Source organism: Gouania willdenowi, chromosome 13 (genome assembly GCF_900634775.1).
Source record: "Gouania willdenowi chromosome 13, fGouWil2.1, whole genome shotgun sequence".
Taxonomy (NCBI): Eukaryota; Metazoa; Chordata; class Actinopteri; order Blenniiformes; family Gobiesocidae; genus Gouania; species Gouania willdenowi.
Window position 1 is genome coordinate 13,860,885 of NC_041056.1, and position 16,550 is coordinate 13,877,434.

At 41.8% G+C, this 16,550-nt stretch overlaps 1 protein-coding gene across 2 annotated transcripts in view; it reads right to left on the reverse strand.

The window, feature by feature from the left end:
• LOC114474813 (neprilysin-like) overlaps positions 1 to 16,550 on the reverse strand; it is a 56,422-nt gene that overhangs the window by 25,291 nt on the left and 14,581 nt on the right. For both annotated transcript variants that reach the window (XM_028465347.1, XM_028465348.1), the window contains exon 4: positions 11,728 to 11,889. In XM_028465347.1, the coding sequence (XP_028321148.1) occupies positions 11,728 to 11,889 (162 nt within the window). The remainder of the gene's footprint in view (positions 1 to 11,727; positions 11,890 to 16,550) is intronic.

Sequence of the window (16,550 nt, forward strand, 5' to 3'; positions counted from 1 at the left end):
TCAAACAAACACGCACACAATTTAAACTAACATACAATAATTACTATACTGTTCTAAAAACCACACACTAAAAGCTCTCAAAATATAAAATTCTTAAGAAAAACAGAAAAAACCCAACCAATTACCATAAATACATCGTATTAGCATTAAAGAACGAAACATTTTTTTTAGAAAATGATTTTTTTAAGTGGTTGTTGTCTTTCATTTTGTGTATTTCTTGAATTTTCTGTGTACTTTTTTGCATTTTGCTGTCGATTTGTGTGTTTTGGGAGTTATTTTGTGTATTATGTTGGGCTATATATTAGGGATGTCCTGATACAACTTATTCATTTCCGATATGATACCAATATTGCAGCCTTGCATATGAACTGATACCGATAATGATCTGATACAATATCAGCATAAATCATACATACTTTCATTACTTTTTTTTTGGTTACATAAACTTTAACCTTCAACATAATATCTACAGTATTCTACAATTGAATAAAATAAATAAAAAATGAATTGCAAAAATGTTTTTAAAAATTTGGAAATTTGAATTCGATATTCGTTTTCAGGCTGATATCGGACCGATTTCCGATATCGGATTGGGACACCCCTACTATATATTCCTTCCAACTTCTTGAAATACAATTTCAGGGGATTTGTTTTGGGGGGCTGCACAAAATTAGACCAAGGGCCACATGTGGCCCCCGGGCTACCAGTTGCCTGTGTCTGATTTAAGGTATTTACTGCTGATTTTAAAGGTTTTTACTGCTGATTTTAAATGTTTTTACTGCTGATTCTAATGTTCCTATTGATTCTGAAACTGAAATGTTTTCTGTTGCAATTTTTAATCATGTAAAGCACATTAAATTGCCTTATGTATGAAATGCGCTATACAAATTAATGTGCCTTTACTTTTGGCCAATGTATGACGTTGTCATATTAGCAATAATGCTAGTATGCTAATTATTGTGTCAAGCTAATTCATTACAAAGATTATGACAGAAACTCTGAGATCACAAAGCTTGCATCTTCACAATGAAGTGTAGGCCTTCAGGAGATACTAGACACCTTGATATTTTACTATTCACTGACACGCACTCATTGTTTTTTTTTTTTTTTTTGTAAACGTAGCTAACAGTGAGATTTATGCTTCTGCTTAAATGCTTCTGTCGTTTTATTAGGTTAAATCATTTAACCTATCTTACAGAACCACAAGACTCTTTCTTCACCAGCCTTGGGGTTCTTTTTCCGTGAAGATTCATTGGTTGACTGAAGAGTTGCTCTGCAAAAAGACCGTGATGAATAATGCATGGTGTAAATCTCTTTCTAGCTATAAGTGCCTTGTGTAATCAACTGTCTGAGCATGCAGAATGTCTGTAAAACTCTAATCGCAGGTTTAGTGTTGCTGATTTTAATGACGATTCAGAGCAGCCTACACGCTTTGTGTTTGCATTATTAAAACAGTGCCATTAAAATTCGTCTGCATCCATGATGTAGCTTAATTTGATTCAATGTACATGTAAAAGTTTTATGGATGCATGCACATGTTTCTGAAATAAACATTTTCTTTATACTAACACTGAGGGGGAAATTGGCCGAGACCTATAATGCTGCTGATGGAAAGCTCAACAAGTGTGCATACAGGGACTATAGAATGTCTCTTAGAGGTAACAATTTTGAAGATGGAATATTCAATACATTTGTGTTAATAACAACTTCATTTGCATAAGTTCTGTACTTGCAAAGCTGCCAGCTGTTGACATCGACCAACTGAAACTTTGTGGAACTGTTTCTGTTCCCATTTGGTTTGGCTCCTTCCTAATTTTAAGAAATGTGAAAAACTACATAAAAGATGTTTTTGTGCCCCATTTTTTCCAGTTGCCATCCTTTAATAAGGTATAACCGGATAAAAAAAAAACACAGTAAATTCAATTTTAACACGGTTCCCATACAACAACAAAAATGTCATAAAACAAGTCACGTCACTGAGACACTAATGTGTGTAATGTGAGAAAACCCAGTATTTGTTATGTATTATTCATACATATATCACAATATAAAAACCCTCAGCTAAAAACAACCTATGGAACAACAATTTTATGGTCTTCTTATACTACTCAGCAAAACACATAATCACATTTTTAGGATAAAAAAAATCTTTAGGTATTTTACAAGTGTCTCCAGTGATATATTTATATTCCTGATAAATAATAAAATAAATGTATCTACAGATTTACAGTTCTCATCCATGCCACAACAATGAGGCATCACTAATGTCACAGCACGATGAAGACAGTTATATTTTCCTTCATTGTGACTGAGCCTTAGGTTCCAAAAATAAGGAAACTTCAATAAACCATTTACATGGGTAATTTCCAAACACAGAAAAAATTCTAAGTATCACATAAAAAGTATTTATCACAACACTCATTTTCTTGCTGCGGAATTTTACAGTTTAAGCTTTTGGGAGACAATAGTTTTTAAGATGAATACGGCTTGATTACAATGTGTTAAGATGAGTGAATGAACTATTTGCCTATATCTCATTATGTCTGAGATAAATACACACAGACAGGACTATCAGCAGCCAGTGGTGCTCAAGTCTGGTCCTGCAGAGCTCCTATTCCACGTCTCAGACGCTAACCTGGATTATCATAATCTAGTTCTAACCATACATCTATGAGCCTGTCTTGTTCTCTTCATCTGCAGTGAAACCATCAACCATCATGTCATGTGCGTTCAGTCACACTCACAATTTTTCAGACACAAACACAACTGCTGTTATGTCTCACCCTTAAAATAACCCAGTCCCAGTCATGGCTGAGTTCTTTTGTTTGCCACATTCTTCTTTTTCGATCATTTTGATATGTGGTCAGTGGCTTTTTTCGGGTCTTTTTGCCAGTAAGAAAGATTCTTGTTTGAATGTTTTCGCAACTGTAAGCCAAGGCTTTTTGTGTTTACATTGCATTTTCTTGGTAGAAGAAAAGAAAAATAACTCATGGTTACGAATTTGTTTTTGACCAAAAATATGGTTTCACTCAAGCCATAAATGTGTAGAGAAACTCATATTTTTACCTCCTGCAAGAAAGGTATTTTTTTGGTTGTTTGTCTGTTAGCAAGATTATGTCAGAAGTACAGAAGACAAAATGGTAACCAATGATAGACCTTACGCCATGGAAGATTCCATTCAACTCTGGAGAAGATTCAGATCATGTCTTGGTTAATAATTGACTGATCTTTATGAAATTTGACACAGTTATGCCATGCTAATTCTTCAATTACCCCACCAAGTTTCTTCTGGATCGGGTCAAAACTGCGCATTTCATTGTGACATTACCTACAAAAAAATTGGTTAATATTTGCCCCACCCTCTTATCACTAAAGCTAACACCAAAATAGTAATGAATTAATTCTAATCTTTTGAAATATTGCAATTTGCTGAAACCTGAACAACAGAACTGTCTGTCAAAAAAAGCCTCAATAATTAAAGTGATTTATTATTTTATGCATGACATCATTTCCTGTCAATCAGTTAATTTTTTTCCCCCCTTTCTTTTGTAAATCAGTCCATTTCCTCATGACCTTATGTGCACTATTAATGTGCTCATTTATTTGTAATGAAGTCCAGATATAAACTCCCTGCACAGGGCACTTCCTGCAAAAGGGCGCTGATCATCTGTGTGTGATTGGATTACTGACTGCCTGGTGCTAATGTTTAACCACAGCACAGGCTTACCCTTTCCCTCTGTCTGTGTGTGTGTGTGTGTGTGTGCGTGTGTGTGTGTGTGTGCGTGTGTGTGTGTGTGTGTGTGTGTGTGTGTGTGTGCGTGCGTGTGTGCATGTGTGTGTGCGTGTCTCTCTCTCTCTCTCTCTCTCTCGCCCCATGTGCATGCTTGGTTGTTATTTAAAATTGATTTTGTGCCACCTGATGTTTGTTTGAGGAACAACGTCCATCTAAAGCACCAAACGTGATACAGAATCCAAATTGTGAGTTTCTACTTTCTGCCTTGTCATTTTGTCTTCAACTGCCCTTCACTACACATTGCACATTTATCTCAGGTAAAACTGTAATCGATGTAATTGTATTTCATATTACACTACTAAGCCTTTTTATTTATTTAACATTAAATACTAAGTGACTGGAAGTTTGGACTACAACGCAAAGGTTTTGAGATTTCTATTATCTGATCTTGTTTTCCCACCACTGTTCACCGTAGCACCATTTATTAGGGCTTGGACCATACATAATACTGGGCTCACAAAAACAATATGAAACCATCTTTTTGGAAAGGGAAAAAAAAAAAACACACACACAAAAAAACAACAATATCCAAAATATAACCATGCCTTTAGTTGACTTTAACTCTAAACATACTTAAATATACTCTTGGTATGACCTTTTCAACTCAACTCAAATGAAAATGAAATAAAAAATAAACCACAACATAAAAAAGACCAATTTTTCCCATTTAAAGTGCACAAAGTGCTGCTCTGCATATAAAACTCAAAAACCGAGACCAGATCCTGTCATCATGATGACATTCTTTAAAAAATATTCTTCTGTGTGCATGGTCTTTGAATAACAAGTTCTTTAAAACATCAAACTGGCAGTTTACACTGCCCAGATTTAAGATAGAGACATGTTCTTCTTCAACACTATTAGCATGTCTACATTTTCTGGCAGCAATTGAGATCTTTGGACATTGACTATGTCTCATGCAGTTCAAAAGACTCACTTTGGGACAGATGTAGTTGATATGGAAAGTTATGTTTCACCAACATCCCTGCACACACTCCACCCCACAACTTCGTGATGACACTCATTCCACTGACGATATAACTTCTTGTGAAGTTTTTAATATTGTGATTTCTCAAACGATATATCATTCCAGCCTTACCATTTATCATCCTGCTGGATACGAGGCTGTACTTGCCTGTCCTGCGTGTGTTCTGGTTGGTTGAATGTCTGGTTTGGTCAGGGTTATATATTTTTTTTTACAGCGACCCTCTCTAATCCCAGCTAATGTTAACAGCTTTTGAAGTGAATAGTTCTTTCATCTGCCATTCGTCTATCTGTTGCCCAATGAGTCTCCAGTGCTGCGGAGCTGCTGAATCTCTGGCTTCTCAACTTGCATGCCCGAGCCAAGTCTAGTTGTCAGTTCCAAAGTGAGTCTGCCTGTTCCTGCCATCACTTTTCAAAAATCTCTTGTTGTGAGACATTTTTGAAGGGCCCTCAGTGGATTGGGAATTAGCAAAACTGTCCTGACGAGATTTTGTAACGTGGAGTTTATGCAAATGGTTCACTCAGGGTTTACGTTTTCTTGTCGTGGTCTTAACAAGGATTTGTATGTTAGATTAATTTGAATCTCTGTGTGTGTGTGTGCGTGTGTATTTGTGTGTGATCCTCATCTCCTGCATGTTAACTCCTGGCAACTTCTCCAGGGTGTACCATGCTCTTTATCGTGAGTCAGCTGAGATCGATTCATGCACCATGTCCTAATTGGATGAATGTAACAATGGAGGCTTCTAATGTGCATTGCTGTTAATAATTTCAGCACATACAATGCAGGGAGTAACTATTTTAGCAATTTGTTGGCACTGGAGGGAAACAAAACTCATCATTTTCCAGCGTACAAACAATAATAGAAAACTAATAACTAGAGCAGACTCCATCATTCCTTGAATCAATTGTTGTTTTTTTAGAAGCTACTGCACCCCAACCTTTTTTTTTTTTTTGCTCTTAACATGTGTGTTATTTTGACAACGACAGTAATAGTGTGAAAGAACATAGCAGGTGAATTTGTGCTTTATGCTATGTACACCTTTTAACGTATCCAACTGTAATGCAAACACTGTAAAGATTTTAGTCGCAAACAGTGATCCTGCCTGCAGGTAGTACCGTAGTTTAGCTTTGATTTCTTTGTGAGCGGCTCACTCGTTCCATCACGTACACTTTGGGCATATAGCTAGAGTATGTGCCTATTATGTCAATGTGTGTAAGCCACTCTTTTAGCTCCTCTGCCTGTGTATAACTGCTCTGTCATGTAGGTGCTAAACTGAAGGAGGAGGCAGAAAAGTTGCATTAACACAGTGGAAGCTTTTTTTTTCCACCTTGTCAAAAAACTGTTTATATGACAGAACAAGTTTCAGGTATTCTTAGAATTTTTAATGATGTTTTTGGCTTGGTTTAAGGTGTTTGATGATGTATTTTTGCCAAAAAAAAACAACCACAACAAAAAAAAAAAAAAAACTGTTTAATTCTTAATGAACTCATGAAATCACTGTCTTTCAAAAGTGTCTGCGCATTGTGGTGCTAACTACGTTTTTTTTATTTTTTTTTATTGATTTTATTTTATTTTATTTCAAACATGAACACAACAGCAGTGTATCTACCACAATGAGAAAAACAGTATAATTCAAATAAATAAATCAAACAAAGCAAAGAGAAAACAAATGGTTACAAAATCCTACTTGTGAAGCCTGTGCATGTTTAAAAAAGGAGTAGGGGGAAGTATAAAAATATATGATCTTACTCCTTGTAACATCTAGTACTATACATATAATCTTCTTATAATATACACCTATTTACACTATAATTATACACACATATATACACATAATTTATTGATATCTATCTATATAATTATACAATTCATGTATCGCACTATACATTCATCTGTCCACACATACACAAGTATATACACACCTATTTACAATTTTTTCCCTTTAACACTTGTGCTTCCAAATGATACACTTTAAGCATTTATGTAATGATGTATTTATGTTAGCAGCCCTCTCTGATGTCACAGCTACCTTACAAAAGTACAGATGATGCCAGATTCTTCATGAAACATGACCTACATGTGCTGCATACTGCTGGCTGGATTCCTATTCGTAAAATGAGATGTGGCATCCAAAGCCACCACTGAGGTGCATTTTTTGATATATGAGGAGCAACTTACAAGTCTGCACTGTCTACACATACTACACTAAAACTGATACTCATATAGGTTGAATGTACGCACATTGGCTTTGAGGTTTCCAAGAAAACGTCATGGTGTTTCCAGAATATGTCACCATCTGCTCGCAGCGAAGCTCCGACTGCTCTCTTCTATTTCTTTCTTTTTTAGTAGCTGTGTTTCTAATACAGATTCTCGCAAAATAAAAGCGTTATTTCTAAATGTCAAATTGGGCTTTGAACGTGTCTCCATTGATGGGTATTATGGGCAGGAACCTTTTAACTCCTGTGAAATTTTATCTCACGAGACTTAACTGCAGGAAAACGGACACTCCACACCTCCTTTTTGCACTCCAAATTCCTTTGTTGTTTGCTGTGTGATGTGGCAGTACTCATTTTTAAGTATAATGCTAAGAAATGACTCGGCGTCGTCTTCTGTCTACACGTACCACGCCATGTTTTCTCGGAGAGAAGTGGTCACGTAACCAGGTACGTCACATTCTGTGGCGTGTAATTGTGGAAAAAGTGTTTTGAGATTCTTGCCGGGGGGGGCAAAATAAAAAATAGAATTAAATATTTTGACCGTCTTGAGATTCTCGCTAACCACAATGTGTACATACATATACAATACATATACAATAATGCAAAAATTATGAGTAACATAATTGGTAATGTTGACGAGAAAGATTTGCGTTAACGCGTCATGTTTTAAATTCATGATCAAATCAGGCCGACGGCCGCTTTCTGCTTCGTTTTTGCTGCACTGCCATACAGCGTCACTTACATTGTGAAGAAGTATTGCGCAACAGAAGAAGACAATGGTCACACAACTCGAGCGCCCCATTAATATATATTTTGTACAGTCACTGTGTTTATGTACATTATATATTAAGAATTATAGTTTTTCTAATTAATTTAGGGAAAAATGTAATGAAAACATTTGACCACTGAGGGGGATGCTCCCTCTGCCCCCTGGAAAACTCTGCCTATGGTAAAAACTTTTTAGAGATAGTTGAGTGTTTTTTTTCGAAATTCAGGTGTTTTCCATTACCAGTTTTGTTGCGCTCTTAGATTTTGCCCGTGACCATAGGTAACGGAAACCCAGCTAGTGTTGTGTTTTCAACCAACACTTACCATCTGAGCTAGGGGCACAAATCTTTCATCAATCCTAGCTGCTTCTTATACATCTCCTTGTCCACTTCCCGACCCAAACAAGTCACTAATTAAAACGCTCATGGTCAATTGAGCCAATTTATTCTCAGGCACAGTGTGCCACACCTGAGGGAATTAAGAACTTGCAAAAACAAAACTTGCATAACACATCTGTGGACACAAGCAGGATGCAGACTCTCATTATGAATCATTTATGGCTTTTTACAGGAGCTTTGAACAATCTGAGGCATTTACAGGCAGCCGCAGATCTTCACAATTATCTACACACACTGACGTTCATGAAACCTTTTTTTATGACTGTCATGCAGCCTAGAGCGCTACTACATCCAGGTGTTTTCAGGCTCCTGCAGCTGTTGACAGGAAAAGGATTTGCTCGTCAGTGGGCCGTGGGTAAGTATGTAACCATGCAGGCGTCAGCCGCCAGCCCTGAGATCAGAGGTTGCGTGTTTTATGCCACATTCAGAGAGAAGGTCATAACTCTAGTGAGGCGTCACGCTGCCTGTGTCTGTGCATCCACACACATCAAACACTAAGGAAAATCTCAGTTGAGAGCTGACGAGTGGGGCTAATCAGTGCCTGGTTTTGCGGCAGCTTTTTCAAAAAACTGGTGCAAAAGTTATGGCGTTTTGAGGCGTTATTATTTTCTATAACTTTGGCTAAACTGGTCAATTTGCTAAAAAACCTGATTGCCTTTGAATTCTTTCATAATACTACAAAAAACAGCTTAGATTCACAACAATCTTACAAGATGTGGATCATTTCTATCACATTTTAAAGGTTTCCAGTGCGGATAATTTACATAGAGAATCAGTTTGTGTAAATTTTTGAAACAAAAACAAAAAAATCCAAAAATACATAAATGGTTCTTTCCTGTGAGAATCTCACCAATGCACTCGACTTTTGCTACAAACACATTTACTGCAGAAAGATCTAATGGTACATTCACACCAAACGCATTTCAGACGTCACAATCCTGCCTCGCGCGTGGTTGGATGCTTGTGCTCATTGAATACAGACGCTCGTCACCAGTGTCAAAGATGGAGAAAAGTTTGGAGTTCCTTGCTGAACACGCCGCCTCCGACCCTCGTTCATCGGCTCTACATTATCCAGAGAGTGGCTTGGCTTTATTTGCTCCTCGGCACCGTTTCTGGATTCACCAGAACTGCGCTCGGACAAGAGTTGCTTTCAGCGCTACTTCCGTCTCTCCCGTGCCCAGTTTGACGACCTGCTGACCCGCATCGGTGCTCGCATCTCCTACCAACAACACATGCATGCCGCCTTGGATTGTCAAACCTAATATTAAGAAGCCAGATGAATTCACTTAAATCTAAAATTCAACAAGAGGCGCACAAACAGGCTCCCGAAAAAAGAAACCAGCACGTTTGTGTTCAGTGCAGCAGGAGACATTCCAACAACTGATGACTGGTGATAATTTAAAGCACCTGAATGACTCGGATCATCTCTTTAGCAGGGCTGTTACTTTCCGTTGTAAACAGGGACTTTAGAACAATTAAGACAATGATTCAGAGACATCAACCTTTGCACTTTGCCTGGAGCTTCTGCTTTCCTTGCAGAAATGTGTTTTTCTTCCTCTTCAGCAACAACAGATTGAAGTAAAACTATGTCAAGGCCACAAGAGCCCTCAGTGACACACTGTGTATGCAGTGTGTCACTGAGGGCCCAAACAGTAACAAAATGCCATCAATGCACTTGTTGAGCAATGTTTATTTTCTTTTCCACCCCGTCTGTGAATTTTATGAGCCAAATGGAAGGCAGGAAGAGAGCTGAGCAGTGCAGCAAGGATTTTCTGTTGCTCTGGGGCAACATTTAAAGTACAATATAGATTATTTGTACTGCTTTTTATACAATCCCTGTGCTTTTGTTAAAGGGTTGACTTTAAATACACTCAGGGTATTTGGAGATATTCTAAAGCTGCAAGAAAACACCAGCAGGAGTTTTATTAGGACACATACTTACTTACAGGAGACGAACACAAACAGCATCTAAAGTGTAATGAGTGGTATATTGATCTGTTAAAGAAGGAAAGTTAGGAGAGTCCGCTTCTTTTTTCAGCTTCTTTTTATAGACAATTCAATGTCTGAGCATCACTGTGTGCAGCACTTTAAACTTAGATAGCCCTGAACCACAAAATAGATTTGACAATGATCTGTTTAAGTGCAGAAGCCTCTTCTCTTCTTCTCACCAGAAATAGAGATTAAAACAGGAAACAGCTGTAGTTTGACAAGCATCTGTGATGCTCCCGAGGTGGAAATCTAATGCCAAGAAATGACATACTTGTCGGTTTTGTCAACTAAATGGTTAGAATAAGGAAGCCCTTTTTTTTTAGTTTAAAAAATGTATCAAGATTTCATTATTTTTTGTCAACAAATAAAATCCCATAATATTGTGAAATTCAAAAGATATGGCGTCTAAATAAACGCATTCCTGTTCATTTGCACCTTCTTTTATTGTCTTAATTTGAAAAGTAATCTATATGTTATCACTGGAAAGAGAGCAAATAGCATTGTGTCTCTTTTCATTTCCCAACGAAACAATAATAGTTTTACCTTCATGATTAAACAAATAGAAATTACATGATAAGCATAGTGCTCAAGGCTGGTTAAACCTTTATTCTTCCTACCTACTTTGTGTAGCAAATTTTAGGTATTTATTTTTACGACCTATGTATGTATGTATGTACGATGTTGTGATGTAAAATTCCTCGGTTTGATTGTTTTCATAAAATTCTATAATAATGTGAAATTTGCAACTTCTTTCATGTGTTATCAATTGAAAGAGAGCAAATAGAAAATGAAGAGAAACACAATGCTAACCAAACAGTATTTGTTTTCACCTTCAAGATTAGACAAATAAAAATGAGATTATAAACATAGTGCTCAAGGCTGGTAAATCCCTGACTCTTCCTACATCAGACTTTTTCTTGGCCCTCTGGGTCACACTGTCTGTACTGCAATAGAATCCCCGGCATATAAATTGTAAATTTACGGTAGATAAGAGGTAGCAGTAGTCTGAACTTTAAGACCTGAAAAGACTTAGCAGTCACAAGCATAAGGCTTGATAAGGTGTCAAAAGCAGTAAGTTGATCCACAGAGTATCACTCCCCACTGCCAGAACATTGACAAGAGTGTAATCTTTGCTAAAAGCTGGCAAAGCACCGCAAACGTACACACACTGGCACACATTGATAGATGCAATTAATATATTTCTCGCCACAATGTGCTGACACGCAGCAAAGTACCCTGAGCACACACACACACACCCACACACACCCACGTGCACACATAGTTGACAGAATCCCAGCTCACAAACTCCCATGACATTAATGATATCTATGGAGCTGCAAAATCCCTGAATGAGAGTCCTCTTTAGAACATTTTCTATTCTTTATTCAGGCGATCACACCAAACATAGCGTCTCTTAAAGCTAAAAGTGGGCTGTCAAAGATTTATAACTACTAAGCTGCTTTTTTTCAACCCATAATCATAGCCAAGAAGCTGCATTATGGCTTTGGTGCAAACACAACTTCTGAAGTATAAACCCATTTGTGCACTCAGAGATCTTTATTGTTTTAGAAGAAGCCTTACCTTTGAGAATGACCTCCAGTTCGTCCCGTAGGATGTCAAAGGTGCTGTATCTGGAGCTAGTCTCTGGGATAATGTTCTTTTTAAGCCAACCTCCGCATGCATACTGATAAAAATTGTCACAAGGGTCCACGCCCGCATCCATGTTCTCAATGAGGCGAGACGCTATAGAAATAGAAACAAGCACACTGAAAAAAGCCACACATCGTTTTTGTTAAGGAATATACACAGACACTACTGACGAGGGGATCAATTATTTAGAAAAATGTATCTAAAGTATAAACATTGATATCCATCGCCATTATGACTTACACTTTTTTTTTGTTAAAACACAAAACGTTAGTTGGTGAGAAAAAATGTATTTCACAGAATGTTTTTCATGTAAATGCTTTAAACAGTTAGGCAATATTTGTATAATAATAAATTCTCAAAATGTATCAATATCAGGGTTGGGATCAATTAGAATTGTAATTGTGTAATTGACAATTAATTTGATCTTTACATTCACACATTCTGAGTTTCAAACAACAGCATGTGTTACTTTTTTCCCCCAAGATAGAAACATACCCTGCCCTGCTGCAGCACACATTATTAGGTTTGTAGTTTTTTATTTTGATATATTTATGGAGATGCAAAGTTAATGTAATACTCAACTAAGGAGTAGGACATACACCGCGATTGCGTATTTCCGGTTATTGTGAAAAAAGTCTATTGGAAAAATTGCTTTTTACTGTAATGATAATTGTTAATTGTAGATGTACATGGATGATTGTAATAACCCTAATCAATATTAAGTTTGTATTCTTTAATGTGAAAAAAAAAAACAGATTATTGTCTGATATAAATCGCAGGCCTCTAAATCGAATCAAATCAAAATCGTATCGTGGCAGGCTTTGGGACATCGGCAAATATCGAATCGTTTTTCTGATAATCGATATCGTATCATATCGGTATGAAACAGGTGATTTACACCCCTACTAATGACATAAAATCCTTATTGTTACAACACTATCCATGACTTTTCTCTCCAGTTCTCTTCAAATTTAACAATTGGTGGCTGTAGAATGCCTGTCTAGTTATTACCAGGACACAGTTATGAACTTTTTGGCTAAACTTAGCAAAAACATGGAATGAATAATCAGCTGAGCAGTGTATTAGCCAAGAAAAAAATAGTTTCTAGGTTCACAGTCTCCATAAATGCCTAATTTAATTTGTATAATCGGTATAAAAGCTGACACATGATATCATTTGAGGTTGATCGTGAGTACTTCTTGGCCAGGGGCCGCTAAGATGTCACTTTGACTTTGCCTTGAAGTCAGGTCTAGTAACTCAATCTGTCATAAATAAATACTTTCATTGAACAAAAGAAACAGATTGATTCCACATTTCTAGGTTTTTTTGGTTGTTTTTTTCCTAGGAAAACAAAAAACAAAAGCAACACAGGAATAAGTTAGAGTTGTTTAAAAATAGAGAGCGCCGGCTTGCCGGTCCGTGGCTGGCGGGATGGCCCTGCTTGGCGGTGGATGGCGTCCTCTCTAGTCGGGGGGGCCGGGGCCGCCTCCCGGTGGAGAGTGTTGTATCGTGGCGCCGGGTGGGCCTGTGCTGGCCCTGGTGCGGGCGCGGGCCTCCCCCCTGCTCGGCCGCTCCCCTTGGCGGCGGGGTGGCGTTGCTCCGGGCCGGCGTGCGGCGGGGGTCGCCCCCTGGGGCGCCGGGGGATGGGGTTGGTGCCTGGCTGTGCCCGGGGGTGGGGGTTGTCGCCGTGCTCCGCGGGGCCGGCGCGGTCTGGGGGGTGCCGTGGGGGGGGGTCTCTGGCTGTGCTGCTCCGGGGCCCACAGTGCCACTTGCCCGTCTGCGCCATCTACCCTCTCGCGTGGCCCGCCATGCGGACGGGCCCGGCTCACACCGGACAGGCCTCCTACATGTTCACTTCACCACACTCCCAGCTGGTCTGGCTCACTCACAAAATGCACCACACACCCATACCCAACCCTTGGGGGGCTGGATGGTGGGGCTGGGGGTGGAGGGGGCCGCCACCTGTGTTACTATGTAGTGGCGTGGGGGCGGCACTCCCACCCTAGTTGCCCTACTAATCCCTCCAATTTTAATCACATCTCAACATGCCACCCCCCGGAGGGTGTATTATCACTTACACCCTCCGGCCTATTACACCACATACACATAAATCCACAGAGGCTGGATGGGGAGCACCGCTCCCCTCCATCCCCCTTCTTTTAATCACACCCCATACATTCACCAAACACACACATTCACACAGGGGATCGGGAAGTGCCTCTCCATTGGGGAATGGAGAGGCACCATAACAGGGTGGTGGGTTGGTACACACATTTGGGCCTCTCCGGTGGGGGCCTGGCCCCTCTGTTGGTGGCTGGGCCACTGCATAGAGTAAAAATACATCACGATGGTGCGGTCGGGCGTGGCGGTGGGTCTCGGAGGGGCTTTGCCGGGGTCTCTCCTTGCGGGGTCTTTCCGGGCGGTGTCGGCCTGGTGGGGCGCGGGGGTGCCTCTCCCCCTTGGGTGTGGCTTGGTGCTTGTTTCGTCTCCTGGTGGCCTTGGGGGCGGGCCCCGCGGTGTGCGGGCCCGGGGCGGCCTGCCTCGCCGGTTTGGGGGGTGGGTGTGCTGGGGGGGTGCTGGTGTCCTCACCGGGGTTGGGGCGGGGTTGTTTGGCGCCTCGGGATGATGCTGTTTACTGGGGGGGCGGCGCTAGCTGTTCCGGTGGTTGAGGTTGCTTTCGGCCGCCTGGTGGGTACGTCCTGCCATCTGCGGACTGGTGGGTGGGTCCGGGGCATCTTTGGCTGGGGGCTGCTGTCCCTTACTTGATGTGTGCCGTTGGGGTGCCTCCGTCCCCGCGGTGGGGGTCGCCGGTTGCTCGCGGGCCGGCGGGGGGCGCTGCCCCGTGGCTTGCGCCGTCCGGGGGACGGCGGGCCCTGGGCTGCTGGCCTTGTGCCGTCTGGGGCTGTGCGGTTCTGCTGGGCTGTGGCCGGGTCCTGGGCCGGGGTGGGGGGCGCGTCCCGGGGGGCTTGGCCCGGGGGCTTGCCCTTGGGGGGTCCTGTTCCCGGGGGGTGCTCCTGGGGCCCGGGGTGCTTGGCCTGCTGGCCGGGCCGGTCGTGGCGGGGGTCTTTCGGGGCGGGTGGCGCGTGCCGCGCCCTTGCGTACCTACTGGTACGGCCCCTGCTTGGGCAGTGCCCCGTGAGGCAGGGTGTCGGGGCCCGAACAGGGGGCCACATCCCGGCGGGGCGGTCTGGCTTGGCCCTTGGGGGGGGCCCTGGCTTTAAAAAAAACTGAAGCTCGTGGCGCGGGCGGCATCAGCAGGGGGTGATCTGGGGCGCCATGGGGGGCTAGGTTGGGGTGCCTGGGGGCCGGCGGGGGGACTCCCAGCGGCCCCCTGGTGCCTTATGCGGCTTGGGGTGTGGTCGTCCTCCCTGGGCGGGCTGCTCCTGGTGCTGCATCCATTCCGGGTCCTTCTGGCCTGGGGTCGGGCCCCTGCTGGCTCTGGGCTCGCCGGCGGGTGCCCGCCGGCTGCCCGTTCGGCGCGGCTCTGGTCGTCTGCTGGGCGTGGGCTTCGGTTCCTCCGCTGGGGCCTCGGGCAGGGAGTTCTCTGGGCCCTCCCCTCGGGGGGTTGGGCGCGGGGGTGTGTGTGGGGGGGGGGGGGGGTCGGTGGGGTGGGGGGTCTGGGGGTTGGGGGTGGGATCGGTGGCGTGGTGCGCTGGGTCCTTGGCTCCTTGGGGCTTTCTCGGGTGTGTATGGGGGGGGCGATGGCTGCCTCTCGGCTTGGGACCTTGGGGGCGTGCGGGGGGCTGCTTGGCCGTGGGGTGGTCGCCGGGGGCCCTTAGGCTGCCCGCTCTCGCTGCTGGCCTGACTGCTTCTTCGGGCCCGGGGGCGGCTCGTGGGTTTTGCAGTGGCGGTTCTTGGAAATACATTTGTCATGTATGCACTGGCCTTGGGCTGTGGGATAACACTCATACTGGGCTCAACCTTAGACACCTTGCACCTTGTTCCCAAATACCTGTTTTATGGAATTTCCACTCACCTCTTCCTCTGTTCACAGCCACCACTATTATTCCTAAACCGCACACTGGTCACCAAACTGCACAATATACACAACCACAATTTCACATCGCATCACTTGGAACCTAACAACTATTCCCCACTCATTCCATATCCTATCTTGTATCCCTCTTCCCTGTTAACTTCCCCACCCCCCTCCAACCCCTCACCTTGGTGTAAACACTGCCCTCTCTTTTTTTTACATCCTCCCTTTAATAAAGTATTTCTTACCCTTCCCTAGGGAGGGCTGGTGATGGTCACAATTATGCAATGAAATAAATAAATTTATTTAATTGCAATAATAAAATATGCATTGCTGTTAAAAGATTGCACTTCTTGTAGTGTTAACCTTCGACAGCATGTGCAGACAAGGTAAAAAAAAAAAAAAAAAAAAAAAAAAAAAAAAAAAAAAAAAAAAAAAAAAAAAAAAAAAAAAAAAAAAAAAAAATAAAAATAGAGAGCGCCTAGAGATCTGTTTCCCCACCTCAAGCCTTTATACAACACTAACCTAACAAGCCGCTGGAGATATGACCAGTTCAAATAACTTTGAGCAAGAGAACAAAAAAAAAGTTTTCTATGAACTTCAAAGGGGTGAAATATTTTAGTAATAATGTGATGACTTTCAAGAACAAGTTAGGTTTTGCTTGGTGAATTTTGAACAATGCTGATAAAGTCTCTTCTCTAGAATAATAGAATATAAAAAGCCTTCAAGGTTGTATTTTTTAGGTCAAATATGATAATGGGCAAAAAAAAAGGAGAAT